General features: G+C 43.5%; 3 protein-coding genes across 4 annotated transcripts in view; 2 read left to right on the top strand and 1 right to left on the bottom strand.

The window, feature by feature from the left end:
- Ube2e1 (ubiquitin conjugating enzyme E2 E1) overlaps positions 1–14,122 on the top strand; it is a 44,762-nt gene extending 30,640 nt beyond the window's left edge. Inside the window, exons 4-6 of the mRNA XM_055599092.1 lie at positions 11,670–11,802; positions 12,497–12,644; positions 13,369–14,122. Of these exons, the coding sequence (XP_055455067.1) occupies positions 11,670–11,802; positions 12,497–12,644; positions 13,369–13,466 (379 nt within the window). The 3' untranslated portion in view covers positions 13,467–14,122. The remainder of the gene's footprint in view (positions 1–11,669; positions 11,803–12,496; positions 12,645–13,368) is intronic.
- On the bottom strand, positions 3,073–24,518 carry Nkiras1 (NFKB inhibitor interacting Ras like 1). Of its 2 annotated transcripts, none has more exons than XM_055599094.1 (4): positions 24,281–24,518; positions 21,351–21,458; positions 19,908–20,149; positions 3,073–3,415 (listed from the first exon to the last, which is right to left on the bottom strand). In XM_055599094.1, the coding sequence occupies exons 2-4, from the start codon at positions 21,442–21,444 to the stop codon at positions 3,374–3,376; spliced, it is 378 nt and encodes a 125-aa protein (XP_055455069.1). In that variant the 5' UTR covers positions 21,445–21,458; positions 24,281–24,518; the 3' UTR covers positions 3,073–3,373. The 2 variants fall into 2 exon arrangements, with proteins under 2 accessions (XP_055455069.1, XP_055455068.1); XM_055599093.1 differs by lacking the exon at positions 3,073–3,415 and adding an exon at positions 15,267–16,499.
- A 54-nt stretch (positions 24,519–24,572) lies between these two features.
- Positions 24,573–26,660, top strand: Rpl15 (ribosomal protein L15). The gene is made up of 4 exons (XM_055599091.1): positions 24,573–24,645; positions 25,110–25,291; positions 25,437–25,573; positions 26,304–26,660. The coding sequence occupies exons 2-4, from the start codon at positions 25,120–25,122 to the stop codon at positions 26,607–26,609; spliced, it is 615 nt and encodes a 204-aa protein (XP_055455066.1). The 5' UTR covers positions 24,573–24,645; positions 25,110–25,119; the 3' UTR covers positions 26,610–26,660.
- The last annotated feature ends 542 nt before the right edge of the window (positions 26,661–27,202 follow it).

Below are 27,202 nucleotides of genomic sequence, written 5' to 3'. Positions count from 1 at the left end.
TTCAGGTGTCATCCACAGTCACTTAGTGTTTGAGAAAGGAACTGACCCTGATTACTGCCATTTTAACTTAACTGGCCAGCATGCCCCTGGAAATTCACCTGTCTCTGCCCTACATTGCTGGGGTGCTTTGTGTACATCACCATGTCTGGCTTCGTGAATGCTGGCCATTCAAACTCAAGTCTGCATACATGGTAAACACTTTATTCACTGAGTCAATTCCCCAGCATGTTGTTTGATTTGTGGAATGTTTTGTTTTATTTGAGGTCACCTTCTCTCGCACTTTGTAACTCAGGCTGGCTTTCAACTTGCAGTGCTTTTCCTGAGATTACAAGAATATAGCACCACGTCAAACTGAAGGGGTTTTCTTATCACGGTGACTGTCATGCCTCTGTTTATCCTTTATGGAACATTCTTCCAGTTTTTTCTTGCACCTTCTTTTGGAGCGTTTGCTTTTTTAAAGGATCTCAGCGACTTTTCCTGGAGCTTTGAAACTTAATTTACTTAATTTCCAGAAGAGGCGGGGGGTGCTTTTTTGTCTTGAAATTTCCTTTTCTCTACCATTTTCATTAGCTGTTGTTGGGCACCTTCTAGTTTGGTCATCAAATTATATTGTAGAGAGGCACTGTACTCCTTGGTTGTCTAATGCAGAAGTAATGCTGTAATGAGAGCTTCATCTAGTTTGCTCATACTTTCCAAAAGAGACTCTGGAGAGAGAGTTGAGTCAAGGAAGGAACCTAGGGGGGTCGTATTGTCCAGCTTGCTTAAGCTCCTGCTCAGCGCAGCACCTCTGCCTCATCCATATTAATGACCCTGGTGTAGAGTGTGTGTGCCATGCGTTCCCCAATGACTCTCCACCTCATATTTCAAGACAGAATCTCTTTCTCTTGAACCCAGGGCTCTCCTATCCAGCTTGTACAGCTTACTAGCTTACTTCAGGATTCCTGTCTCTACCTCCTAAATGCTGACCTTACAGGGCCTGGCATTTACATGGATACCAGGGATCTGAACTTAAGTTTTCATGCTTGCAAGACAAGTGCTTTTACCCATTGAGCCATCTCTCCAGCCTGCATTAATTTTATTTAAGAAATTTTAATAACAGATCACAAAATAATCCTTTGGTTAATCTTGATGTGAAATTGCTTAAGCAGGCTGGGGAAAGCTGACATGTTATTAACAATGTTAGGGGTGAGGCCCAAAGCCAGGTCACCATTGGAATCTTGCTGTGTGAGGTCACTGTAGGCAGAAAGCTAGGATTGCTGAGCCTGAAATGACTGCCTGACTTTACAGAAACATAGCTTATTTTTAACTGGGTGGTAGAATTAAGGGTAATTAATGTAATATTTTTTCAGGGGCCAGTGAGATGCCTCAGTATTCATCTCTTATACACACACACAGGCATGCATAATTTTTTTCTGTATAATTGTACAAGTTCTCAATTTTTAAATATATTTTGCTTTTACTTGAAAACAGAAGCACCAGTGATTTACACTGCCATCCATGCCTTTCCCTTTCCCATGCCAGCAGCTACTTTCACCCTTGTCTTCTGCCCTAGTAACACAAGTCGTCCGGCAACCCTGTACCCCTTCCTGCACATCCCTTAATATGGGGAACTCCAACTTGTATCACTAGTCCCAGCCATCCCCTCTGAGAGTCCTTGCTTGATCCCATCCCTAGCAAGGGACCTGGACTCCTCAACTGTATTCCAGCCACTCCAAACAGCTCTATCAATCACAGTCCTGATCCATACATCTTGCAGCAATATGCTCCGTGGTGAGTGTACCATCCTCTCTTACACATCCTCCTCATCAGTCTCTACATGTAACCCAGATCTGTAGACCAGCCCTGTTCACACTATCACTAACCTCCAGGCTTGGACCAGGATGTGTATCAAATGCAGCAGCCAAGCCTGCTGTGTCCACCTGACTTCATCCCACCCATACCCTGTCAACCTTCAGACCCAACTTGTCTTGCATATCTTGAGCACTTTGTCATTCTGCTGTGTCCATTTCCAACAAAGAACTAACAAAAGGAGTATGCATGTCCAGGTTTAACTATAAATACAAACAATGAACTTAGAATAAATGCCTGAGCAGTGCCCAGGAAAACCAAAACAAGGCTAGGAAAAATGATTAAGACAATATAGGATTTGAAAACCAAATTCAATAAAAACATAGAAGGCCCTTTGTGTACAACATACAACCTTTCCACTCAGCAAGGTCCTGCACATCTTGTGCTGGGGTCTCACAGTCAACTAGCAATTTGCCCAAATATATTCTCAAACTCCAGACCCCATGAGCCCTGCTTAGTTGATTCTATGGGCCATGTTCTCCTCGAGTCCTCCACTCCTCTGGTTCCTACAATCCTCCTTCCTTTCCCTCTTCCCCAGCTCCACCTAGTGTTTGGCTGTGGGTCTCTGCATCTGCCCCATCAGCTGCTGAGCTGCTGGGTGAAGCCTCTCTGATGATGATGATTGGGCTGAGCTCCTGTCTGGAGTTCTGATGGCAGGCCTGGCCTCTGGTACAGGAAGGGTACCTGCTGTGGTCCAGAAACATAAAAACTTAAAAAAAAAAATTAATGTGCATTGGTGTTTTGCCTGCATGTATATCTGTGTAAGGGTTTCACAGAGCTTGGAGTTAGACAATTGTGATCTGCCATGTAGGTTCTGGAAATTAAACCAGATCCTCTGGCAGAGCAGATCCTCTTAACCATGGAGCCATCTCTCAGCCCCTCAGAAACATAACTTTTAACCCCATAAGTGGATGTCCTTGTTTTTAAAATGGCTGTATTGTTACTTTTGCTGGTGTGTAGAGTTTGGTAGACGTCAAAAGAATTCAATGTTAAGAAAATAAACTCTTGAAAATTATTTTTCCAAAAATATTAGGACACTATTTTTCCTTTGCTTTATTTTGGTTTTGAAATGGTATTTTAAACACAAATATTAGACCACAACAAACTAGTAAATTCTAGAGGACTGAATTCAAACTTAATTTACTTTTATTTGGAGATGTAGTTTTTGTGTTCAGTTTTGTCTAGTGGTTTTATCTATTTAATTGAGCATCGATTAACAATTGGTGTTGTTGCATTTGAGCAAAAAAGAGCAACTCGCCCCCCTCTCGTAAGCTTGCCTTTGATTTACCTTGTTGTAGCATTTGAGCTGGAGCTCAGCTCCCTGGCAGCATAAAGAAGGAAACAAATATCACATGAGTTGAGGGGGAGAACTCTTGATGTAAATGTCGGGAGGGACTTTCACTTTTCATAGGTTCCAAGTCTTCCCTTTACTGTGACCACTGAGCCACAGAAGACTTTAGCTGTGGACAGGTTTAGGAGCCATAGGATAGACATGCTTGCTGATGCTGTACCTAGTGACTGGAGTTCAATCCCTAGGATCCACAGAGTGGAGGGAGAAAGCCAGCATCTACAAAGAGAGAGGTAAATTGAGAATGATAGGAGCTATACACATCCTATGAATTACTTTATAGTCTTACCTATGATGACATGCAGACTGACTTACTTCTAATCTGAAAATGTAAAATACTCCAAAATTTTGAGTGTAGACAGGATACTTGAAGTAGAATTTCCAAACTGACCTCAAGTGACATCAAAACACAAACACACTAAAAAAGAATCATAATCAGTATATAAGATCTATATGAAACCTAAACAAATCTCATGTTTAAGTTTGGGTCCATTCCTAGTATGTTTCATTTTATGTGAACACGTGTGCGCGCGCACGCAAACACACACACACACACACACACACAAGATTGATTGGTTGGTTGGTTGATTGATTGATTTGTAAATCTCCCCAGTTCTGAAATCTACATCTGGGTCTAGGCATTTCAGATAAGTGAGTGGGTCGCCACTGAAAACATATTGGATGGACCTAAGAAACAGGAGTGAATGGAACTTAGCTCAGATCTGAGCTGCCTGTCCTTTGGGAAAAGATAGAGCATTTGAAGTGATGATGAGTAGCCCCTGACCTCCTGAGCCCTAACACTGGCTCTTCAACCAGAGCACACTCATCTTGAGGAACATCAAATCATTTTTTTTAGATTTATTTATTTATTATTTATGCAGTATTCTGCCTGCATGTGTGCCTGCAGGCCAGAAGAGGGCACCAGATTTCATTATAAATGGTTATGAGCCACCATGTGGTTGCTGGGAACTGAACTTCGGACGTTTAGGATGAACAGCCGGTGCTCTTAACCTCTGAGGCATTTCTCCAGTAGCCTCCAATACTAGCTTTCTTTCACCTCTTCATTAGTGGACAATTTGATCCTGTCATTTCACTTCTTATTTAAATTTTTAGTGTGCAAATGTTCTAGAAGAAATGTGTGGTCATTGCTGTCTAATTAATCATTTGTGCCTGGGTAAACGTCCTTCATCTTATCTTCCAGGTATAACCACTATTGAGTTTGGCTGCACTGTGTGTCTTATAAGGATGAGATTGCTTGTGTACTTCTTTGAAACGGTTGTTTTTATTTTGCTTTGTTTTTTAAAGTAATACATTGTGTACTCTTCTTGTTTACTCTGCTTATCTCATTCCATTATAAGCCACATTTTACACATACATACTACTATATGGTTGTCTCCTGTCCATATTTTAACTTAGGGAGAGGGTCAGTGAAGTGCTTGTCTTTACTGGTCTATTGGGGGGGGGGGGAGCCATTCTACTATAGAAAAGATTATTATGTTATTAATTTACATTTCTATGGGACTAGTTAAGATTGAGAATTTATTAGTTACAGGGGCTTCCTGTTTTTGTGAAATGCCTGAGCACTTTTTTTTTCATTGTTACTAAATTTTAATAGTTAAATCGTCAATGTTGTACATTGCACATTTATTTTTTTGTCCTTCTTAGTTTGGTTTCTATTGCTATGATAAAACCCATGGCTGAAAGCAGCTTGGGAAGAAAATATTTATTTCAGTTTATAGTTACAGTCCATCCTTGAGGAAGCCAAGGCAGGGGCTTGTAGCAGAAACCATGGAGGACCACTGCCTACTGGCTTTTTAGCTCCCCTTTTCATACAGCTCAGGCCAACCTGCCCATGGGTGTACCTCCCACAGTTGGCTGGGCTCTCCTACATCAAAGCAATCAAAAAAAAAAAAATACTCACAGACTGCCTGTAGTTGAGGTAATTTCTCAGCTGAGATCCCAGTTCCCTGGTGTGTTAGGGGACAGCTGTTGCCAACTATGATATTTCCCCTCCACCACTTCTTCCTACAGTTTCTGTTCAGTGTACTTCTGGGTAACTTTAACATCAGTGCTAGATCCATTTTGGTCGAAAGAGCTACCAGCTATTTACTGTTACATAACAGAACCCCTGAACAGCACTGGTTATTATTGTAACCTTCATCAGAGCTGGAGTCTGACTGGGACATGGTTCACTTGGGCTCTGATAATAGTTAGGGGCTGGCTAAGCTCTCTTCCCCACTCCCATAGCTAGGCTGGGAAGAAAACAGCTCCAGCAGGCATGTCTATATACTTGCTATGTGATTGCCATTCTCTGGGTGACCTCTCCAATGAGTAAGCCTGAGGGTGGCCAGCCTTTTGGAGGAGGTAGTAAGTTTTCAAGACACATAAAAAGAGGCATTGCACATGCAGCAGAGAAATAATATCTCCTTAATATATTCATTATTTGTATTTATATGTGTGTGCGTGGACCGTGTTTGAAGGCATGGCGTTACAGGCAGTTGTCTCAGTGTAGATGAAGGGAATGGAGCTTGCATCCTTTGTAAGAGCAGCAAGTGCTCTTAGGCACTGAGCTGTCTCTCCAGCCTGCATTTTTTTTTTTTTGTTTTGTTTTAAAGAAAGAAACAAAAGGACGCAGGTGGCTGGGAAGTCGTACTTTATAGACATATATACATCTCACCAGCTATGTGAAAAAGAAGTTGAAGAGTTTTCAAAGCATGCAGTTGTTACCTGGGACCTTTGGGACAAGCAGTCTGGACTCAGCTCTAGGACAAGTGAAGGCTGTTGCCTTCGTATGCAAGATGAGAGGGGCTTCTGTAACAAACTGTAAAACTGCCCAGTTACATTTCTTCTAGGTCCTAGAATCTGTTTGTTGTTGCGTTTTTGTTTGTTTGTTTGTTTGTTTTGTTTTTAGGTCAATGTTCCACTATGTAGCACCAGCTGGCCTGGAACTTGCTGTGTAGAACAGGCTCAAGCTCACAGAAATCCGATTTCCTCTGCCTCCCAGATGCTGGGATTAAATCTGTGTGCCACCATGCTGGGGATTGAACGCAGGCCCTTGAAAATGTGAGATAGGGTGCTGTACCTCTGAGCTATATCCCAAGTCCTTGGGTTTTGAACAGGACTCACTGTATTGCTCAGACTGGCCTAAATTTGAAGATAAAGCATCATTTGTGCTGACTCCTGAGTGCAGGAATTACAGTTGTTACCACCATGTTTGATGCCGTTATTTTAGCTAATTTCACTAATGTTTAAAATAATTTACTTAGTGGCTTCTCGAATGTTTTGGTTTCAGGAGCCCAGTAGAGGCTGACAAACGCTAGATATGGTGGCCCATGATTACACTGGAATTCCAGGCCAGTATCTTTGGCAAAAGAAGTCTGGAGCTATGTGGCATCATGGTAGAGTGACCAAGTCCCAGAGTTTGATCTGTAGTACCACCAAAATAAATATCCTATTACACTGTTAGACCATCCCATTAGAGCCAGTAACATGATTGTATGGCTAGTAATTATGTTTTTGCTGGATTCCAAATTAAAACAAACACTAAAAATCTAATTTTAAACTAACAATTAATATAAACAGCATTTTGAACGAAAATAGCAATTTTCCAAAATTAAAAAACCTTAGAGGAGTGGCACTGTTTTCCATATTTGTGAGTTGCTTTAATGTCTAGCATAATAGAAGACAGCTGGGATTTCATCTGCTCAGCCCTCTCCAGCACAGCTGCAGCCTCTGGAAATCCCTTGAAGTACCAAGTGAAAATGGCAGATAGTATTTTGTATTTGTGAAAAGTCTTGACCTTATAGGTTTCCTGAACGGGCTCATAGGAGCTCTGCTTGGCCTTTCTTTCCCTGGTCATATAAATACCAGCTGTCTCTGAAAGCAAGTCTGTCCTCCAAAGAAATTGGAATGAGTTCTGGATTGAGGAGTGTTAACATGCATCTTTATGACCTCTAAGGAGGATGGTGTGCTGGTTGGAGGGAAGGCAGTTTGTCAGTTTTTGCAATCTCAAGCTCCCTAGGGAATGCCGATTCTTTGCTTTTATGGAGTAGCAATCAGATCACGAAGTCCAGAAATTGCTTGGTGTCTGTTCTGAAACATCTTAGCTCACTTGGACCCCTGTGCCCTTTTCTCTCCACTCTCACTTCCTGCTAATGTCTATCTGCCTGCTTCTAGTACAGCTCTCGCTGTTCTCTCTTCCCAATCCCATGACCTCATTTGTTGTTGCTGCTGTTGTTCTTTAAGCAAGAGAGGACAGATAACCAAGTCTCTAGAATTATACCTAAAATAACCGGGTACAGTGACAGCACCTGTAGTCTCAGCGCTCAGAGGTGGAAGGGGAAAGTAAATTGGGACCAGCCTGGGCTGAATGAAACCCTGCATCAAAGATAAAACCTGAAGAATTATGCCAAAAATAGGGCTTTGTGTGTCTGAAGCAAAGGAGCTCTTTTTTAATAAAATTTTAAAAGTTGATAACTAGAAGTACAGCTTTTTAAATTTATTTATTTATATGGTCTTTTATTAGTATTATTATTTACAATTTTTCACTTTGCATCCCAGTTGTAGCCCCCACCCTCATCTCCTCCCGATCCCTCCTTCCCTCCCTCTTCCTCCCTTATCCTAACTCTTCCCTACTGCACTGATAGGGGAGGTCCTCCTCCCCTACTGTCTGACCCTAGCCTATCAGGTCCCACCAGGACTGCCTGGATCCTCTTCCTATGTGCACTGGCTAAGTCAACCCACTAGGGAGAAGCGATCAAGGAAAAGGCAACTGAGTTCATGTCAGAGACTGTCTCCTCTTACTAGGGAACCCACATGGAAACTGAGCTGTCTTTTGGGCTACATCAGAGCCGGGGGCTCTATGGCCTCTCTATGTATGGTCTTTGGTTGAGGCATGAAATACAGTTGTTAAAAATGGGTGTAACCTTCACTCTGCTTCAGGGGTTCTCATTTGAAAACTAGGGTGTAACTGGCCTGTTGGCTTAGAAGAGCTCCAGCGTAGCTGGAGGAAAGAAGGAAGGAGGACTCACAAAAATGATTTTAAAACAAAAGCTTACATTTTTGTGGAAAAATTATTTTATATTTGAAAATTCCAGAGAACACATCAGATTCTACTAGGACTACTCTAAAAATGGGATTTTGTTGTTGTTTTTAACAGTTTTATTTTTAGGCTTGTGATTTAATGACTTGAATGAATCTGGGCTGTTTAAATTTTCTTAAGCCACATGTGTTGGGCAGAAGTTACTGCCAGTGGCAGTTTCGGGAACTGTAGTCAGCAGTGTATCATTAATGAGGTGAGCATGGGGCATGTAGCTGGGGCCACAAGAAAAGCTGCCAGTGGGCAAAGAGTTCCATTATGACTGAGTGAAGATGGCTGGTTGGCAATCAACAGACTTGGCTTCACTGGCAGAATTGTTTAAGAGTATTATTAGCCAGCCGTGGTGGTGTATGCCTGTGATCCCAAAACTCTGAGAGGTAGAGGCAAGTGGATCGCTATGAGTTCAAGGCCAGCATGGTCTACAAAGTTAGTCCAGAACAGCCAAGTCTACACAGAGAAATCCTGTCTCAAAGGAATAAAAAAGTTTTATTATTATACTTTCATTTTGAACTATATGTTGGTTGCAAGGAAACTCTAAATGTCTGTTTAAGAAAATCTGAAAGTGAGGCTGGAGGAGTGGCTCCTTGATTAAGAGCACTTGCTGCTCTTCCAGAAGAGTTCAGTCTGTACTACTCAGGTGCTTCACAACCACCCTATGAGTGCAGCTCCAGAAGATCACACACCCCTTTAGCTTCCACTGGCACCAGCACACATGTACACATAAATAAACACTACATCGTTTTTTAGTGAAAATGTTGGAAGGCATATTCCTGGGGCCAGGGAACTGGCTCAGTTTATAAAGTGCTAGCTAGCCTCACAGCATGAGGAACTGACTTTGATCCCCAGAACCCATGGAAAAGTGCTGAGCATGATGATGAGGTGGAAACAGGTGGCTTTGTGGGCCTTGTTAGTTCCAGCATAGAAAGCTGGTAGAGTAGCACACGTGTGTACCCAGCACTTGAGCGCAAGGCAGAAGCACTAGAGTCCCAGAGCTCTCTAGCCTAGTCTGTGAGCTTCAGGTTCAGTAAGAGACCCTATCTCAAAAATAGACAACTGAGGAAGACTCACAACACTGATCTCCACACGCACCCTGCCTTACCTGCTAACCTTGAGGTGACCTAATTAAAGTAAGTGCGCTTTCAAAGGCACACAGGGTAGACTCAAGTACTGTGCTCCATTTCTCAGGTCAGAACCTCACATACTGTAACCATTCATAGTGACAGTTGAGTTTCTTACCGTGGAAACCAGAGTATTTTCTGCTAATGCAAGAGACCGTGCCAGGGTATGATACCTCACTCTCAACTCATGGGGAGATGATGCAGGAGAATCTTGAGCCTGTATTTTGCAATGACTTGGAGCTACCTAGGGTCTCCACAGGAGCAGAGGCCGAAGGCTAGTAGATGGATACTTAGCTTACTTGCATATGAATCTGCTCATCACCTCAGATAAGCCTGTGAGCTAGTCTCCGTTTCCCTAGCTTCTCCTAATTCCTGGGTGCTGCTGAGTCTGACAACAGTTTGAACTAGCTTAGTAGCTGCTTGGGGGTCACACGGTATTTAGGTCTGTGTCAGAGCTCATGAGAGCTCTTGCCGCACATGACCGTCCCAGTTTGGTCAAGCCCAGCTTGTTCTCTTTTCTAGGTACACTCTCTTCCTGTTTTATCTTCTTCCTTCTCTCACCCTAACTTTCAATCTGAAAGAGAGGAAAATATGTGGTTAGGTTTAAGAAAATAAAGTCATGATGGCCTTTTATTTCCTCTTCTTCCCACTTCATCTTTGTTTTCTCATCTGGAAGAATCAAACCTGCTTTGAATCAGTTAATGTAAAGGTTTTTGAAAACAGTTTTTCTTGTTCAGCTCCCAAACCACGGCCATTTAGCGCTGCTCAGTCCGTGAGCATTCAGTGTTTGAGCAAATTTCACGTGTTATTAAAAAGAGCAGCGCAGCAGCTTTGCACCAGGTGGTGGTGACACATGCCTTCGATTCCAGCTCAGGAGGCAGAGGCAGGTGGATCTTGAGTTCAAGGCCTGCCTAGTCTACAGTTCCAGGACAGCCAGGGCTACACAGAGAAACCTTGTCTTTGGCAGAGAAGGGCGGGAATACTTTTGTCCGTTCCATTGACATTTGCCTGCATGCAAAGCAGACATTTCCCAACTCTTGTCTTTGCCACAGTATTTTCCTTACTGATAGGAGCATGCAGGTCTTAGGCAGGTCTTCATAGGTCTTAGAATTGGTAAGACTAAAAATGGTAAGCTTTTACCACTTTTGTTAAGGTATTTGAATACAAAACACTCTGGAAGCCAATGCCATGTTTCAGAAGATGCTGTAGCCAAATGAGGGTATAACCAAGTATATTTAACAAGAGTAGGGTTTGGTTTAACATTGAAGTGAAAACTGATTACATACTTGACATTCCCTCTCTCACTCATTAACTTATAAGGTAAAAAATATAGTCACCAAGTTGGAATTACAGATGAACCAGCATTTGTGGGAACTGAGTCAGGAGAATTATGACTTCCACACTCTGTCTCAGAGGACGAGTGAAGCAACATAGAAATCTATTAGCTAAAGCCATAGTGTATGTGTGTATGCACGCATTTGCATGTGTGCACGTTGTATGTCTTTATCTCAGTCTGGAGTTCACCAGTCCTGCCAGAGTCCAAACTCTGCCAAGCATTTTAGTTAGGACCAAGATTATGGAGATAGAGCACAAGGGTGAGTCAGTCTGTGGGTCAGAAAATTAGACTCATGCTACTTAAAATGGTTACAAGAGATGATATAACTAAGAACACTTGTCACTGAGTGAAAAATGAGGACATGATCATTCCTAGGTATGGAATGAGGAGGTTTTATTGTAAGTAAAAGCAGGAGACATCTGGATGAGTCCAGACTGAACGGGGGTGGGGAGAAAGAGACAAGAGAGGGGAGCAAGCAGACGAAGAGAAGAGCCTCGGGACCAAGAGAGAAACCAGGAACCAAGAGGTGTGTGGGCCAAGAGAACCACAGCCAAAATAACTGAGCTGTATAATGAAGAGAAGCCAAGACCCTGGGAGAGAGGGGTTTAGTGGAAGGAGAGGGATGAGAAGTGCTGGGAAGAGCCACATGTGTTAAGTCTTTGAGACTTAACTAAGTCCAGCTTAGCTTCCAAGACACGTTTGTTTTCACCTTATGTGCAGAGTTGAGGAAAGTTTGGTTGTAGTCAGTAGGCTTAGAATGGATCTGATGTTCTTCGGCCATGACTCACTTGACTGATAGAGTATTAGTTTACACCACATTCTTTTCATAACCCAGGCATTAAATCAAAAGGATGAGAGGGAGGGTTTTTTCTTTCCTGAGACAGTGTCACCATCTTTATCTTCTGGGGTACTGTTTTACAGTGCTGGTCCCAAAGGTGATAATATCTATGAGTGGAGATCAACCATTCTCGGGCCTCCAGGATCTGTGTATGAAGGTGGTGTATTCTTCCTTGATATCACTTTTACACCAGAATATCCCTTCAAGCCTCCAAAGGTAAGAAATCACCTATGCACTCTCAGATTTAACTGTTTCTTGAAAGAGACACTGAGGTTTTAAACATGTAATCACAAAAGCTAGATTTCTTCCACGCTTGTACTGGTGTCCTTCCAATGCCTCCTTACCCATTTACTCCAATTTAGTAAAATCTATGATTTAGTAGACTGTCTAGATCTGATCTATGGGTCAGAAAAGGTCTCACCTTCTTGGGTATAGTTTGCTAGTCTTTAAGTGAATATGATGACTATTGGCTGGATTGCCTCCTCAGTTGGCAATAGGTATTTCAAGGGTAAGCGCTTAAAACTGTGCTATTTATAGTCAAGCTTATTAGATTTGATGCTTACTCAGCAGTGTATTGCTACCAGCTAACACAAGAGGTCAGCAAATGATCAACTATTCAAACACTAACATTAAGCCAGATGTAAGTAGCATACATATGTCATCTTACAATCTGGAAACCGAAACAGGCTAGAGGATCAAAAGTTGGCAGCTACTCTGGGATACATAGGATCAAGCTAGCCCCGTCAAGAAAAGAACCGTGAAAGAGAAAGTGTTGGCCTTTCTTCTCCTTAAAATGAAAGGAGTGAGCACTGTGACCTTGCAGTCGTGGTGTCTACCAGGCGATGTATTAGTCCCTGAAATGTTGTAAAAAGTCTCCTACTTGAATACTTGACAATTACCTTATTTTTAGGTTACATTTCGTACAAGAATTTATCACTGTAATATTAATAGCCAAGGAGTTATTTGCTTGGACATATTGAAAGACAACTGGAGCCCAGCACTAACCATCTCGAAAGTCCTCCTCTCTATCTGCTCACTCCTTACAGACTGCAATCCTGGTAAGATCAATAATCATCTGCACTTTAAGTAAAAGTAATTTATTTATTTGTTTAATAATTTATTTGTTTATTTATTTATTAAGTAATTTATTTATTTGGTTTTTAAAGACAGGGTTTCCCTGTGTAGCCCTGGCTATCCTGAAAATAATGCCAGGTCACTCCTCCCAACCTCCCTTGTTTTATTTTATATGAAGATTAGAAGAGGGTCTTCGCTAGTAAGAGCAATTGTTCTTACAGAGTTCTGGGATTCAATTCCCAGCACCCACATGGCAACCCACATCCATGACCTGCAGGCAGATTTTACACATAAATAAACCTTTTTAAAATTGTTTTTAATGATTAGAAGAAAATACTGGTGCTATTTTCTTATTCTACTTCTCTCCCAATTAGTGACACTCTATGTTATTTGTGTCTATGACCAAACTCATGAGTCTAAGATATTCAAGAGTCCAAGACCAGCTCCAATTAGTCCAGGACCAATTAGAGTTGTGCATACTGGGAAGTCTGTGTGGCTGGTGCAATTGGCACTATCTATTGTTACAAAAGGTCAAAACCCAGACCTCCAACTGAACGTGTTTTTCTAAAGAGGGAATGCCTAATTAAACCTGTATTTTCTGACAATGAGTGTTTCTGACATGGGCATGGTCGTAACTATATGCTCTCTGTTTCTATCCAAAGTGTCTGATTTTCTTTCTCCAAAATAATGTACATGTTTTTCTTCCAGCTGACCCTTTGGTGGGAAGTATTGCCACTCAGTATATGACCAACAGAGCAGAACACGACAGAATGGCCAGACAGTGGACCAAGAGATATGCCACATAAACTGGGTTTTCACAGTTCTTACATTATTTGTCTGTCACAGAAGAGAGCTGCTTATGATTTTGAAAGGGCAGGGGTGGGAGTTGGTAAAGAGTAGGGTATTTCTATAACAGATATTATTCAGTCTTACTTCAGGATTTTGTTGTAACTTAAGGTATCTTGCTACAGTAGACGAACTGGTAATAGCCACTTCTAGAACTGTCAGTTTGCAAGCTTAGCTGACTTTTAGTACAACAGGAAAGAATGTATGTGTAGACACTTGGGTTCCATTGATTATAGTCTACTGTAATTTCCAAATCAGCTTAAATTTGTATAGGTCATACACACGGCCATTTATGTAAAGTCCTATTTTCTTGTTTGAAAAAATTGGAATGTTTTTCCTTCTTAGAAGGAAACAATGGTATTTAATAGTCTGCAAAGATTGTTACCTCGTATATATAAAATGAACACCTGGCTACAAGACACAAAGTAGGACATGAGTAGTTATTGTATTTTATTTTATATGCAAATTACCTTAAGGGTTGATTTGTGGAAACCTGTAGTGAAATACCTTAAGCTGTTAACTGTAAGTGTGGAATAGGAACTGCGCAGTGGATTGGTTGTTCTAGACTTCTTATGTCTGCATTTGTTACTGTGCTAATAAACAATATTAAGAACAACTCCTGGCCCTGCTGTGTTCATTTCCTCTCTGCAGAGGCTCTGCTTCTGAAGGCGGTTAAGGAATATCTACTACTTACATATGCCAGGACTGGTACTTACACAGCAGATTTTGAGATATCTTAAAAACAATAAACAATCTATGCTAAGCTTCAAAGATAAACTCCAATGCTTATTTTCTGACTTGCAGATGTAGTGGCAGCAGGCTCATATATGAGCAGTCCTCATGAGCTGGTGCTTGCAGGGCCATTTCCAAAAACTCAGCCGTAGTGCTGCTGCACACTTCCCCAGCCTCACGCAGGTAAAGGTGAACACAGCAGCACACACACCTTCATCCAGGGTGAGTGGAGGCCAGAGGAGGAGAGTTCAGGCCATCCTCAGCTACATGCTGAGTTTGAGACTAGGTTAGACTACATAAAATCCTGTCTCAAAAAAAGGTGGGGGTGGGGGGACTGACCCAGGACGTGATAACCAAAAAAAAGGTATGTTCAGTTATATATTTATTTTTAAAGAATTGGCCAAGACTAGCCTTAGTGGTATATACCTTTAATCCCAGCTGAAGAAGGTTTTGAGGTCCACGTAGTTCCAACTAGTGGTGAGGGTTGTTTAGTAAAACCCTATCTTTAAAGGGGGACAAAGGGCAAACCTGGTGACTGTAATCCCAGCATCCAGGGTGTCTCTGGCACAAAGATTCCTTGTTCAAAGCCTGAGTGTGCATGAAGCCTTGGGCTTAGTCTGCAGCCCCACCAACAGAAAGCAAAGAGCCCCAATGCTGATGTGTAGTACTATGTTATATATACACAGTGCTCCTTGGCTTGAACTCACTGGACTAGGCCAGCCACAGTTAACAGACTCCATACTTTACTTGCCTTAATCATTCTTCACTATAGCTTGTTTCATGTTTTTGCTTTTATAGTAGAAACCAGCAAGCAGCTTATTCCCTATTCTAGTACAGTGCTGTCAAACTTTTATAATATAATGACCCATACAGTTCAGATCTTGCCAAGATCTTACATAAACTACCTTACAAACTGAGTTAAATGTTTAGGACAAATGGTAGCTCAGGATTTCTGACATATTTTCTTGTATATCACAAGGTTGCTAGAAGGGATGCTTTTCCTAGCCATTTGTAAAAGAAAGAAGACCCACTAGTATTTGGTTTTATTGTCAGCACAGCCCTAGCTTACAGAATAAAAATGGCTCTGAATACAAGCCCACTCATCCAAACCTTAAGCTCTATTACATTTACTAAAGCAAAGCAAAGCCCTCATGAAATAAGTTAACTCACATAGATCCAAATTGTTGCTACTGGTACAATTTAGGTACACAAAACAACTGCTAAGTTTTATAATCTTGGATATTAGATGATTAAACTTTAAAAACAGATATTTTATGCAGATGAGTGGTTTTCCATGCATGTATATATATACAGGCACTGTCTACATGCAGTGCCTAAAGGAGCCAAAAAAAGGTTTTGAATCCCTTGGGTGGGATATAAACCACCAATTAGGTGGTTGTGAGCCACCAAGTAGGTGCTAGGAATTGAATCTGGGTCTTCTGCAAGAGCATGAATCTTAACTACTGACTAATCAACCTTTTGTTGTTGTTGACAGGGTTTCTCTGTGTAGCTCTGGCTGTCCTGGACTCAGTTTGTAGGCCAGGCTGGCCTCAAACTCACAGGAGATCCACCTTCCTTACAGGTGTGCCTTCATCAATTTTAAAACAAAGCTATGGGCCTGTCACGCGATGACTCAGTATGGAAGGTGCTTGCCAGGCAACCTGAGTTCAAACACTGGAACTTACGCATGGACGGAAGGAGAGAGCAGACTCCATAAGCACAGTAATAGGTTATGTTCACACTAAGGCATTTGCACAAAGCTACAATGAAGATAACAGTTCTTAACAGGCTGGAAGGGTTCCCATGGTACACTGCATACACTTCTAAACTAATTTTACTATTATTGACAAGTGCAGCATAAATAACAAAGGTGTTGATTTCAAGGACAGGTTTCAAATAAAGACAAAATATGTCCAACAATAATAAACTAGCCTAATAACTGTAACATAAAGTGCACTAAATTACCACCATGTTAGATCATAACCTTGTGCCATGCTATAGACATTTCAAGGCTTGACTCAGTTTTCAGAATTGGAGTTCCCTTTGTTTTTCCTCCCGGGCAAAGGGAAGCTGGATTTGCTCTGGGGCTGGGAGAGCTTGCTGGCTAGTAAAGTGAAGGGCTCAATCAGTGTCCTCCGATCTGTCACTGTCACCTCCCAGAGTTTCACTTTCTCACTTTTTGCCCACTGCTGTGCCACTTCAGCATCCACTTGTCTCTGCTCAGAAAGGTCAATTTTGTTTCCTAACACAACGATGGCCACCTGGAAGAAAACGATGAAAAAGACCTCACTAGTACTTCATCAATAACAGTTTACATGCAAATGGATAAGAATTGCTCTTCCATTTAGCAAACTGCTTTACTTAAATGACATGAGGTGATGAAAGCCAGTAATCTCAACTGCTCTAGAGTTGAGGCAGGAAGACTCCAAGTTCAAGGCCAGCTTAGGCAACTGTGGAAGTTGAGAACTAGCAAGTGTGAGGCCCCTAGTACTACTAGTGGGGATATCCTTGGATGTAACAGAAATAAGGTAAGGTGTCACTGCACTTCTTTTTCCTGAGTACATACATACACTCTAATTTTAATTAGCTGCCAGCTAACTGATTTGGAAATTCCCATCTAGTCTAGGACAATGGCTTACCATGGCTACATTGACATAAGGACACTGCAGAGCCCAGTGTTATACCTCCCCTGAGTTTTACCTCCTCAAAAGTTGCCTACTAAACATCCTGAGTTATAAGCCAAGAGGAACAGTTTACACTAAGTACAAGTAAGCCATGCATTTAACCATCCAAAAGGCAGGCCTTCGCATGACTAGAACACAGCACAGAACTATACTGCCAAAGCCCAAGAGGAGGACAAGGGACAGCCCAAAAGCTTCAGATGGTAAGGAGGCCAGTGGAGAGCAGTCCTTCCTAGCAGAGACTGGACCACAGCTGTGTCCTGGCCTTTCCAAAAGGCTTGCCCCTGGGTACTCCTCCCACTATCGATGAGTTCTGAGAGCAGACAGTGGAGTTAAGGTATGCAGTTCTTCAGTGGTGCTCCAACAGAATCTGTCTGAATTAGGGTTTCTATTGCTGTGATAAAACACTGACCAAAACCAATGTGGGAAGAAAGGGTTTATTTCAGCTTACAGGTCACAGTCCATTACTGAGGGAAGTCAAAATCGGAGCTGAAGAGGCAATGGAGGAGTACTGCTTATTGGCTTGTTCCCCATAACTTGCTCAGCCTGCTTTGTAAAAGCACCCAATACCACACCCCAGGAATCACACTGCCATTATGAGCTGAGCCCTCCCACATTAATCATCTATCAAAATGCCCCACAGGCCAATCTGCTGGAGGTACTTTCTTGAGGTTCCCTCTTCCCTGCTGATCCTAGCTTGTCAAGTTAGCATAAAATGCACAGCACAAGGCCCTACCCTAAAATCTTCTACAGAAGGCTAGTGCCCCAAGTCCAATATACCTACCTTCCAATCCCCCACCCACATGCTGCTGCCCATCGCATACTAATTTCACAGTCACCCTGTCACTGCTCTGGTCAGTCTCTAATGATTTCGCTCCTTCCTTACGCACATGCTGCTTCCATAACCTGCTCTCAGTGTTGACTGTTCTGATGATCATAACTTCCCTTTGCACCCTCCCACAGTCACTCCCTAGACCTTTATGAAAGACTTAAATCTCAAGCAGCCCACACCAATCCTGTCCTCTATGCCTAACTGCAGCCATTCCTACTATCACCAGGATTTCTCTAGCTGCTGACTATCACACACCCATAGGCCCTCATCCAGCCCAGAGTATTTTCATTACCACTGTGTCCTAGCAATACCACCACATTCCTGGCGAACCCTATGTTAAATTTCAATCTTAACCCTGCTTCGGGGTGGGGAGTTCCCACTTCAAAACCACCAATCTTAAGTGGGCAACCTCCAACAAGCTGCTGTATTAAATCTTCTAGCCGGTTGACATCACAGGCCTTAGTCTTTCCAAGTTCTTCCTCTAGCTGATGACCCTGCTACCTTACAGGCAATGGAAGAGAACATCTATCATCTTCCAAGCCCATCTGAATAGCTCTAGAACCATCCATTCATTCTATCTGGACAATGATGAGTGTCATTCCATCATTCCTTTCTACCCAGTCACTCCTGTCTGTTACCTGTTATCTAAATAAACATCTTAATGCCACATCTTTCTCCAGGGCCTGTTCTCCTTTACAGCAAAACTATTCAAAAGCTACTGCTAACTTCTGTGTTTATTTTCCTCATGTCCAATCAGGGTGTTTCTCATTAGTTCCCTAGTGTTTGTCCTAACCTCAATGTATTAAAACTCATTAACTCTTAACTCCCACCATTCTGATACACATCCAGACTTGACAGTGGGGTCACTTCCTACTTTAAGTGTTGGCTTCAGTTGCTTTCTGGACACCCTTACTTACCCCTTGCTTTTTCTCTTGCTCATTGGCTTTCCTTCTTGCCTTGTTCCCCAAATGTCTATTGTAAACACAGCAGCCAAAATGACGACTTTAACAGCCAGGTGTGGTGGTGCATGCCTTTTGTACCAGCACTCAGAAAGCAAAGGCAGGTGTATCTCTCTGAGTTCAGGGCCAAACCCGATCTACATAAAAAGTTATAGGCCAGCAAAGGCTACACAGACCCAGTCTAAAAAATAAATTTAAAATGTTCGACTTTGGGACTATAAAGATCACTGAGTGGTAAGAGCACATACTACTTTTACAGAGGACACAGGTACACAGTGCTCATGGCTCTGGCCCAGAAGATCTGACACCCTCTTCTGGCCTAGACAGGCCCCTGCATTCATGTGCATACAGGTCCTTCCACAGTTCCCCCCATATAATTAAAATAAGCCTTCATCATAATTTTTTTAAAGATGCCAATCAGCCAGGTATGATAGCACACACCTTTAATCCCAGCAGTCAGGAGGCAGAGGCAGGCAGACCTCTGAGTTTGAGGCCAGCCTGGTCTACAAAGCAAATTTCAGGACAGCCAGGGCTGTTACAGAAAAACAAACAAAAAATAAATAAATGTATGTGAGAAAAGACAATCTAACAGTGCTATTAACAGAGTGCAACATGGCTCTGAGGTTGATGACTGAACTCAGTGAAAGTGTAGGAAAGATCTGGCATTAGACAATTCCAAGCAGAAGAAAAGTGGCAAATAGGTAGGGGTTAGTGATTGTTTACTAAGCAGGTGCGTCTGTGGTGTTTTAGGTTGAAGATCGCAAGAGTCCTATTTGCCAGAGATGATCCCCATATAACTAAGCTATGCAGAACCTGAGGTAGGGAGCTAGAGAACACACCTTATACAGAGTAAAACCAAGCAAGAGCCACTGAAGAGATGGCTCAGTGGTTAACAGCACTGTCTGCGCTTCCAGAGGTCAATTCCCAGCAGCCACATTGTGGCTCACAACCATCTATACTGGAATCTGATGCCCTCTTCAGGCCTGCAGGTGTACATGCAGCTAGAGTTCTCATATAAATAAAAAATATAAAAAAGAGGCAGGAAGCCAGCACCTTGTGGAACGGGCTCATCCAGGCCAGCATGCTGTGTATAGGTCCTGCCCTGACAGCTGGATATGGCTTTAATGCGTGAGCTACATGGAATGAACAATATGACTCTAACCTCATTATATTTCACATATCTAAAGAGCCACTTACCTCTTTTTTGTCTTTGAACTTATCGATTTCTTTCTTCAGAAGCTCCACTCGTTGAAAGGATTCAAGGTTATTCACACTGTATACAAGAACGAAACCATCAGCAAATGAGAAATAATGCTTTGGCAGCTCCACGCCTTCCTGCAGGCCTCGAGTGTCATACAAGTGGAGCTGTTCTTTCACCCCACGGTCGGTCTCCACGGAAGCCATGTATACATCTTCCATTGTTTCACAGTCTTCCATTCCTGCATTAAAAAGAAACTATGGTCAGCCAAGTATGTTAGCTCACACCTTTAATCCCAGCACTCTGAGGAAGCAGAGGAGGGTAGGACAGACGCAGGCAGATATCTATAAATTTCAAAGGCCAGCCAAGGCTACAAGTGAAACTTTATTTCAAAAAAGGAATCAGGGTCAGTTATTCACTAGTCCCCTGTCCTGAGGCTGGCTTTCTAGGTTTCCCATGCACTATATGTAATAATCACATTTCTTCAAAATGAAAAGTAGCTATCCAACTCAAAGTATCTTGTTTTTCCAAAAATACTTTTTGGACCACCAAGATGGCTCTCAAGCTTGGTGATGTGAGTTCAACTCCTGGGACCCACTAAAAAGTAGGGGAAAACTAATGGCCACCCTTTAATCCTTACACACTAACACATAAGAATTTTTTTAATCTTAGAAAATTATTTCTTAGCCAGGTGGTGGTGGCCTGCACTCCCAGTATTCAAGAGGCAGAGGCAGGTGGGACTCTTGAGTTCCAGGCCAAGCAGAGTTTTAAGACAGCCAGGACTACTGTCTTTGAACTGGCTAGAAACCCTGTCTCAAAAAACAAAGAAATAAAGAAAAAAGAAACAACAGTTACCACAATAATGAATAAAAGATAAAAATGTGCTGCCTGCCAGAAAGAAATGCTCTGAAGACCTGTTTTTAACTCATGTCTTACATAAACTTCACTTCACTTTAACCTATGTGTCTTCTCTATCAAAATCATGACCTCATTAAAGCCAGAAACACCATCTTCTTCACTGCAGCAGTTCTGCAAAGCACCGTCACATGCAGTGTGATGCAGAAACTAGGAGCTCATTTACAATAAATGAATGAGATAATCCCAGTTTACAAAATTAGGGCATACTGTAGCAAACAGCCATTTCCTTTATTTTTAAACCTATACAGCAGCATGAGAATGTCATCAGTATCACTACCTCAGGTACGTATGATTCCTAGATCCCCTTTTGATACAGACGCACAGTACCCCATTTTAGTATTACTCGTGTTGACCTGCCACTTATTTTCAGACCTGTTATGTAACATGCAGCAAGCACTGTTGAATTTGAACAAAACCCAATTTCCTTCTCCCTACCTATTTTCCTTTTACACCAGTCAGTATGAGCAACAAGCACCTTCCACTAGTTCTAGAGTCTAGAGAGAAGCTAAGAAAGATGATCTTACCAATAGTGTGATTCCCATAAAGGAGTTGCTCCAGAATTGCAGTTTTCCCAACAGACAACAACCCACAAACGACAACCTTGCAGCCCTTTCCCATCTTCCAGGACAGCACTGTGAAGAGAACAGAGGGACTTTAAAACCGGACGATACATCAAAAGAAGTCCTTTTCTTTCCCTTAAAGCTGAAGTTGAACCAGTAATACAGTGGGAACTCCAAATATTACAGGGATGATACAGAATAAGGTCATCTTTCCACACTGTTCCCCAGAGATCATCTGGATAGACTATAAAGACACCTAGATGGAGATGTTTGTAATCCCTGCCCTCAGAAACCACAGGAGGATCAGCCTCAGCTACACTCACAGTAACTTAAAGACTAGCTTTGATGTTGGTATCTAAGTCTGGCTGCTCCTGCCTATAATCCCAGCACGCTGAAACAGAAGAGTGCTGAGGCAGGAGGAGTAACATTTTCCCGAAGCTTTTTGTTTTTCCAGAAGATAAGATATCAACAACTAAGGTAAAAAGAAAATGGTTCATTAAAGAAGTCAAACGAGGCTGGGTGCAGTGGTGTAGGCCTTTAGTCCCAGCACTTGGGAGGCAGAGGCCTGGTCTACAAAGGACAGCCAGAGCTGTTATACAGAAAAATCCTTGAAGGTGGGAGTGTGGGGGAAGGGGAGGTCAAATGGTGGGGCTGGAGAGATGGCTCAAGGGTTAGGAGCACTGATTGCTCTTACAGAGGATCTTAGTTCAATTCACAGCACCCACATTGAAGTCCCTGGGACTGGAGTTACAGCATTGCGGTCTGCTGTAGGTACTGCAAGCAGGGTACAGGAAGAGCAGCCAATGCTCTAAACCAGTGAGCCATCTGTCCATCTCCCCACATCTACCTTCATAGAAATGGTCTCCAAAGATGCCCGCAGTCTAACCCTGTAACCCTCAGACTTTAAAAAGATTTTTTTGCAGCAGGGCAGTGGTGAGAGACAGACACAGGCAGATCTTTTTGAGCTCAAGGCCAGTCTGGTCTACAGAGCAAGTTTCAGGACAGCCGAGGCTACAGAGACCCTGTATCAGGAATGAATGAATGAATGAATGAATGAATGAATGAATGAATGAATGAATGAATAAATAAATAGATTTGCATGTGTGACTGAATTAACCTTGAGAAGAGAGATCAAGATCGAGGTGGTGATCTGATCACAATGTATTTATGAGAAAAGTTTTAGAGGACAGGGAATGGAGGACTAGAAGGTGAAAGAAGCTAGGAGCCAAAGGATGCAGGTGGCCTTGGGCTGATGTTCTTCCTGACACCATGACTTTAACTGACTTTAACTTAGTGAACTTTCTGATCTACAAACTATAAAATGATAAGTGTTTTATTTGAACCATTAAATGTTTTGCAATGGAGGCCAGGCGGGGCAAGCACAACTTCCTCACTTGAGGGGAAGCAGAGGGTCTATGCAGGCTGAAGGCTAGCCTCATCTACATATCAAGTTTCCAGGGCAGTTAAGCTACGTAGCAAAAATGAAGAAAAGGAAAAACTTATCTCCAAAAAATAAAGTGTGATGGCTGTTGAGGGCAGTAACATAACCTTTTACAAGTCTATCTATTCCACAATTGTCTTACTTTTAGCCTTAAGCCTTTTAAGTTTGAATTTTAAGATCTACCCTGCATCCTCAGATGGTACAGTGGTTCCCTAGCTCCTTGGGTTTGATTCCAGAACACTGCTTGCTGGTTTCTCTGTTGGCCCTGGTATGCTTGTCTTGTCTCTACCATCCCTACCCCAACCAAAACCTTGAGGTTTAGTTTCTGATTCCCAAGTGCCAAGCTCACGTTCTACCACTGAACTACACTCACAGACTTGTAGTTTATTTTTCAATGTTATTTGCTCAAGAAATCTTATCCTGGGAGCGCTTGAGAGAGGCTTGGTAGTTAGAGCACCCAGGTTCAGTTCCCTTGCAGCTCTACTGGTTACAACCATTTGTTCCAGAGGATCCACCTACCTCAGTGAATACCAGGTACACACATACATGCAAGCAAACACACATAAACTAAAAATAAATCTTTTTTTTTTTTTAATAAGACTGTCCTAAACGAGAAATCTTATCCTGAGCATTGTATCGTATATTGCGAGGTCCACCAGATGTGATTAAAAGGGAAAATGAGTGAGTCAGTTAATTGGGAGATAACCCCCCCCCCCCCACACACACACACACACTGCTCAGCTAAAGCAGGCCTCCCTTGGGAGGCTGAAGCAACTGTCACTCTACCACTCCATACCTTCACTCTCTCAATGTGTGTTCCTTGCACTTGGCACCAAATGCAATACACAGCTTAGTATTAACGTTTGCTCCTCAGGCAGGAACTTGGTGCGTTGTTTGTGGCTTCATCGCTAACAGCGGAGACTGTGCTCGGCTCATACTATGTTGAATTTTTAATCAAGACAGGTTGAGAACTCTTTCAATGCTAAAGCTGTTATTTATTTTAAAAGAGGACGGAGCTACAGACTGATGTAAAAGATAAACATTGTTCCCAAACCTTTGCCACAAACTAGCGTAGACTTTATTAAAACCGCACGACTGTATGAAAAAAGAAAATTCTGGAGCTGCAAAAACTCATTGTTTCTCAATAAAGAACGCAATGCAGAATGCCAGCATTCTGGCATTTCTTCCTGGTACAGATCTTGGCAAGAAAACAATTTGGTATTCTAAAAACATCCTTAAAATAAAGCCCCCGCGTTCTGACGTTACACCTCCGGGCTCCCATCCACAAGAAAATCAGGCGGGGGACAGGCGCCAGACTTCACCCGCTCGGCCTGGTCCGGACAGGTACCCAGACCGGCCTCAAGGACACGCGTGGGATGCACGCGTGCAGCCACTTCGCCTCCGCACTAGCCGGCACGAAACATCCGAGCGAGGAGCAGGCGGAGACACCAACCTGACGCTGCGGGGCAGTGAGAGAGAGGCACGCCGGTCACCGCAGTCCTCGGACCCCCTCTGGAGCCGGTCCGCGACCTGCTTCCTCCGGATCCGCAACCGGACCTCCGCAGACTCAATGCCGCTCACCTTCCGCAGCCTTTGCGCCTCACCGCCAAGGCTGAGGACTCGGGGATGGAGGGGCGGAAGCAGAGAGCTGTTCCAGTCTGACTCCGCCCACCAACTTAGATGTTGGAACTACAAGTCCCAAGAGGCCCCGTGCAGCCACCCCGCCCCACCGGAAAAAGGGTGGCCGAGGTGGGGGAGGAGCCACAAAAGGGATTGTGGGAGAAAGGCTTCTTCCTTTCCTCTGGCGGCAGCCATCAGGTAGGCAGGTTGGGTGGTATATGCGTTCCCATCGGTCGCGAATCGCGCTGGTGTTTAGCCATCCGGCCCTGGCGCCCTCGCCGCCTCGGAGCTTCTTCCTCGCGCAAGCGGCCAGTCAAGACGCGAGGTGGAGAGGGCGCCGAAACGCCGCCATCCGGGATGTTTGGGGAGAGCCGCGATGGCGGCCGCGTCCGAGCTGGGCCCGGGCCTGGTGCAGGCCTGGCCACGGCCTCCTCTCGTCGGGCCGCCTGGGTGGGGCGAAGTTTTCCCGCGTTTCCACGCGGTGGCGGTTGCGGCCCTGCGGCTTCCTCAAGCCCGGGCTGAATCCACCCGAGTCGGCAGCTGCTCCCCACCGTGCAGAGTGGTTCTCGTTTCCTGTGGAAGATGAAGCGCGGGAAGGATCGTGCCAGTTCTAATCATTGCCCTTCACAGTGATCGCGTTTTCAATGTGCTTCCTCTCCAAGGTGAGCCAGGATGGGTGCATACAAATACATCCAGGAGCTATGGAGGAAGAAGCAGTCGGACGTGATGCGCTTTCTCCTGAGGGTCCGCTGCTGGCAGTACCGCCAGCTGTCTGCGCTACACAGGGCTCCCCGCCCCACTCGGCCTGATAAGGCGCGAAGGCTGGGATACAAGGCCAAGCAAGGTGCGTGATGTCTTGACTTGGGTGAAGCGGTAACACTGCCCCAGAAAAGCTGGAGTTTGTCTACACGGTCATCTACTTTTGTAACTAAAGGGAAGCATTGGGGAGTCTTTTAAGTGAGTCCAACCTGTTCTTGTTCTTTGTGTAGGTTATGTTATTTACAGGATTCGTGTCCGCCGTGGTGGCCGCAAACGCCCAGTTCCTAAGGGTGCAACTTATGGCAAGCCTGTCCACCATGGTGTTAACCAGCTAAAATTTGCCCGAAGCCTTCAATCTGTTGCTGAGGTAAGTGGTTTGGAGTGCCGGTTGCCCTGACAACCAACCTATTAGGGATGGTGGGCAAGAAGAAAAGGGGCAACATAGTGGAGCCTCACTGGGTAAAGGATGTACCTGAGGTGTGTTACATTGCAAAAAGCAATGACTATCAGACCTCACTTTGTGACTGTTCAATGTTCAAATATATACTGAGAGGACTTTTTTTTTTTTTTTAAGCTAGGTTCTACAAAACCTAGGGACTGCCCCACCCTTGAAGGAGACAGGGTTTTCTCTGTAGCTCCAACTGTCCTGGTCTGCTTTGTAGTCCAGGCTGGCCTCAAACTCCGCTCTGCCTGCCTTTGCCTCCCCGTAAATTTTTGGGCTGTTCTCATATTACATTTACCTATATTGCTAATATTGAGTGGTCAGTGTTTCTTTTGGGTTGCTAAGCTGTGTTGTGTTGTAGGAGACTTTTCCACAACTGCAAGTTTCATTTCTTGTATAAGGCGATAGACTTGATCCCTATTACTGAAGGGTGCTGGAATAGTGTTCAATGCCTGTTTGGGCAGGGAGACTAAGGGATGGTGTGTTTTGTCTATATAGATATATAGAAAGAAAGCAGCTTTCCTTTGAGCTAGTCTTTAGTTCTTAAGGGTATGGGGACTTGGCCTGCTTTAGTTCACTTGGGAGGCTTTTTTGTCTTTTGCTGTACTACAAAAAAACTGACGGGTTTTTCTTTCTCCCTCACCTCCCATTTTAGGAGAGAGCTGGACGCCACTGCGGGGCTTTGAGAGTCCTGAATTCTTACTGGGTTGGTGAAGATTCCACATACAAATTTTTTGAGGTTATCCTCATTGATCCATTCCATAAAGCTATTAGAAGAAATCCTGACACCCAGTGGATCACCAAACCAGTCCACAAACACAGAGAGATGCGTGGTCTGACATCTGCTGGCCGCAAGAGCCGTGGCCTCGGAAAGGGCCACAAGTTCCACCACACTATTGGTGGCTCTCGCCGTGCAGCCTGGAGAAGGCGCAACACTCTCCAGCTCCACCGTTACCGCTAATACACGTAATGTTTGTAAAATTCATACCCAATAAACAATTTAGGACAGTCATGTCTGCTTAAAGGTGTTATTTGTCTGTTAAAAGTAGTCGGCTGATTATCATGAGTGCTTTGTGGAAATATACAGGTTAAAGTGCAATAATTGTTTGAAGACTACAAGTGATGGTGTATCTTGTTTCTGATAAACTTTCTGTCTTACATTATTTGCTTAGGGGATTAAGTATATCATGTTTACGCCATGTGGTATCCTGTGTGTAAAATGCTGTAGGAGTCCTGAAACTAGTCCTAGATGTGTTTGGTGCATGTGTCTCAGAAGAGGCAGGTAAACTTGTTGGCGTTTCATGTTCTGTTGGGGCTCTGGAGTGTGGGCTTGGTGCTCGGTGTTTGCGCCTGTGGATTTTAGCGCTGGTGGGTATTAGACATTGGAGGGTTGGGACAGATGATTTTCCTTAGGATTTGTAAGCTAGTTAGGCTGCCACGTGGGGATCGAGTTAGTGCCAAGCAAACTTAAAAACGGGATCGTGTTAGTATGCAACCACTACAAAGCAGCTGTGTGCCTTTGACCCCAGCACTTGGATGCACAACCCCATTCCA

The sequence above is a fragment of the Psammomys obesus genome, unplaced genomic scaffold, assembly GCF_907164565.1.
Source record: "Psammomys obesus unplaced genomic scaffold, mPsaObe1.curated_primary_1811, whole genome shotgun sequence".
Taxonomy (NCBI): domain Eukaryota; kingdom Metazoa; phylum Chordata; class Mammalia; order Rodentia; family Muridae; genus Psammomys; species Psammomys obesus.
Note: the sequence above shows the minus strand (reverse complement) of the source record. Positions and strands in the feature narration are given on the sequence as shown.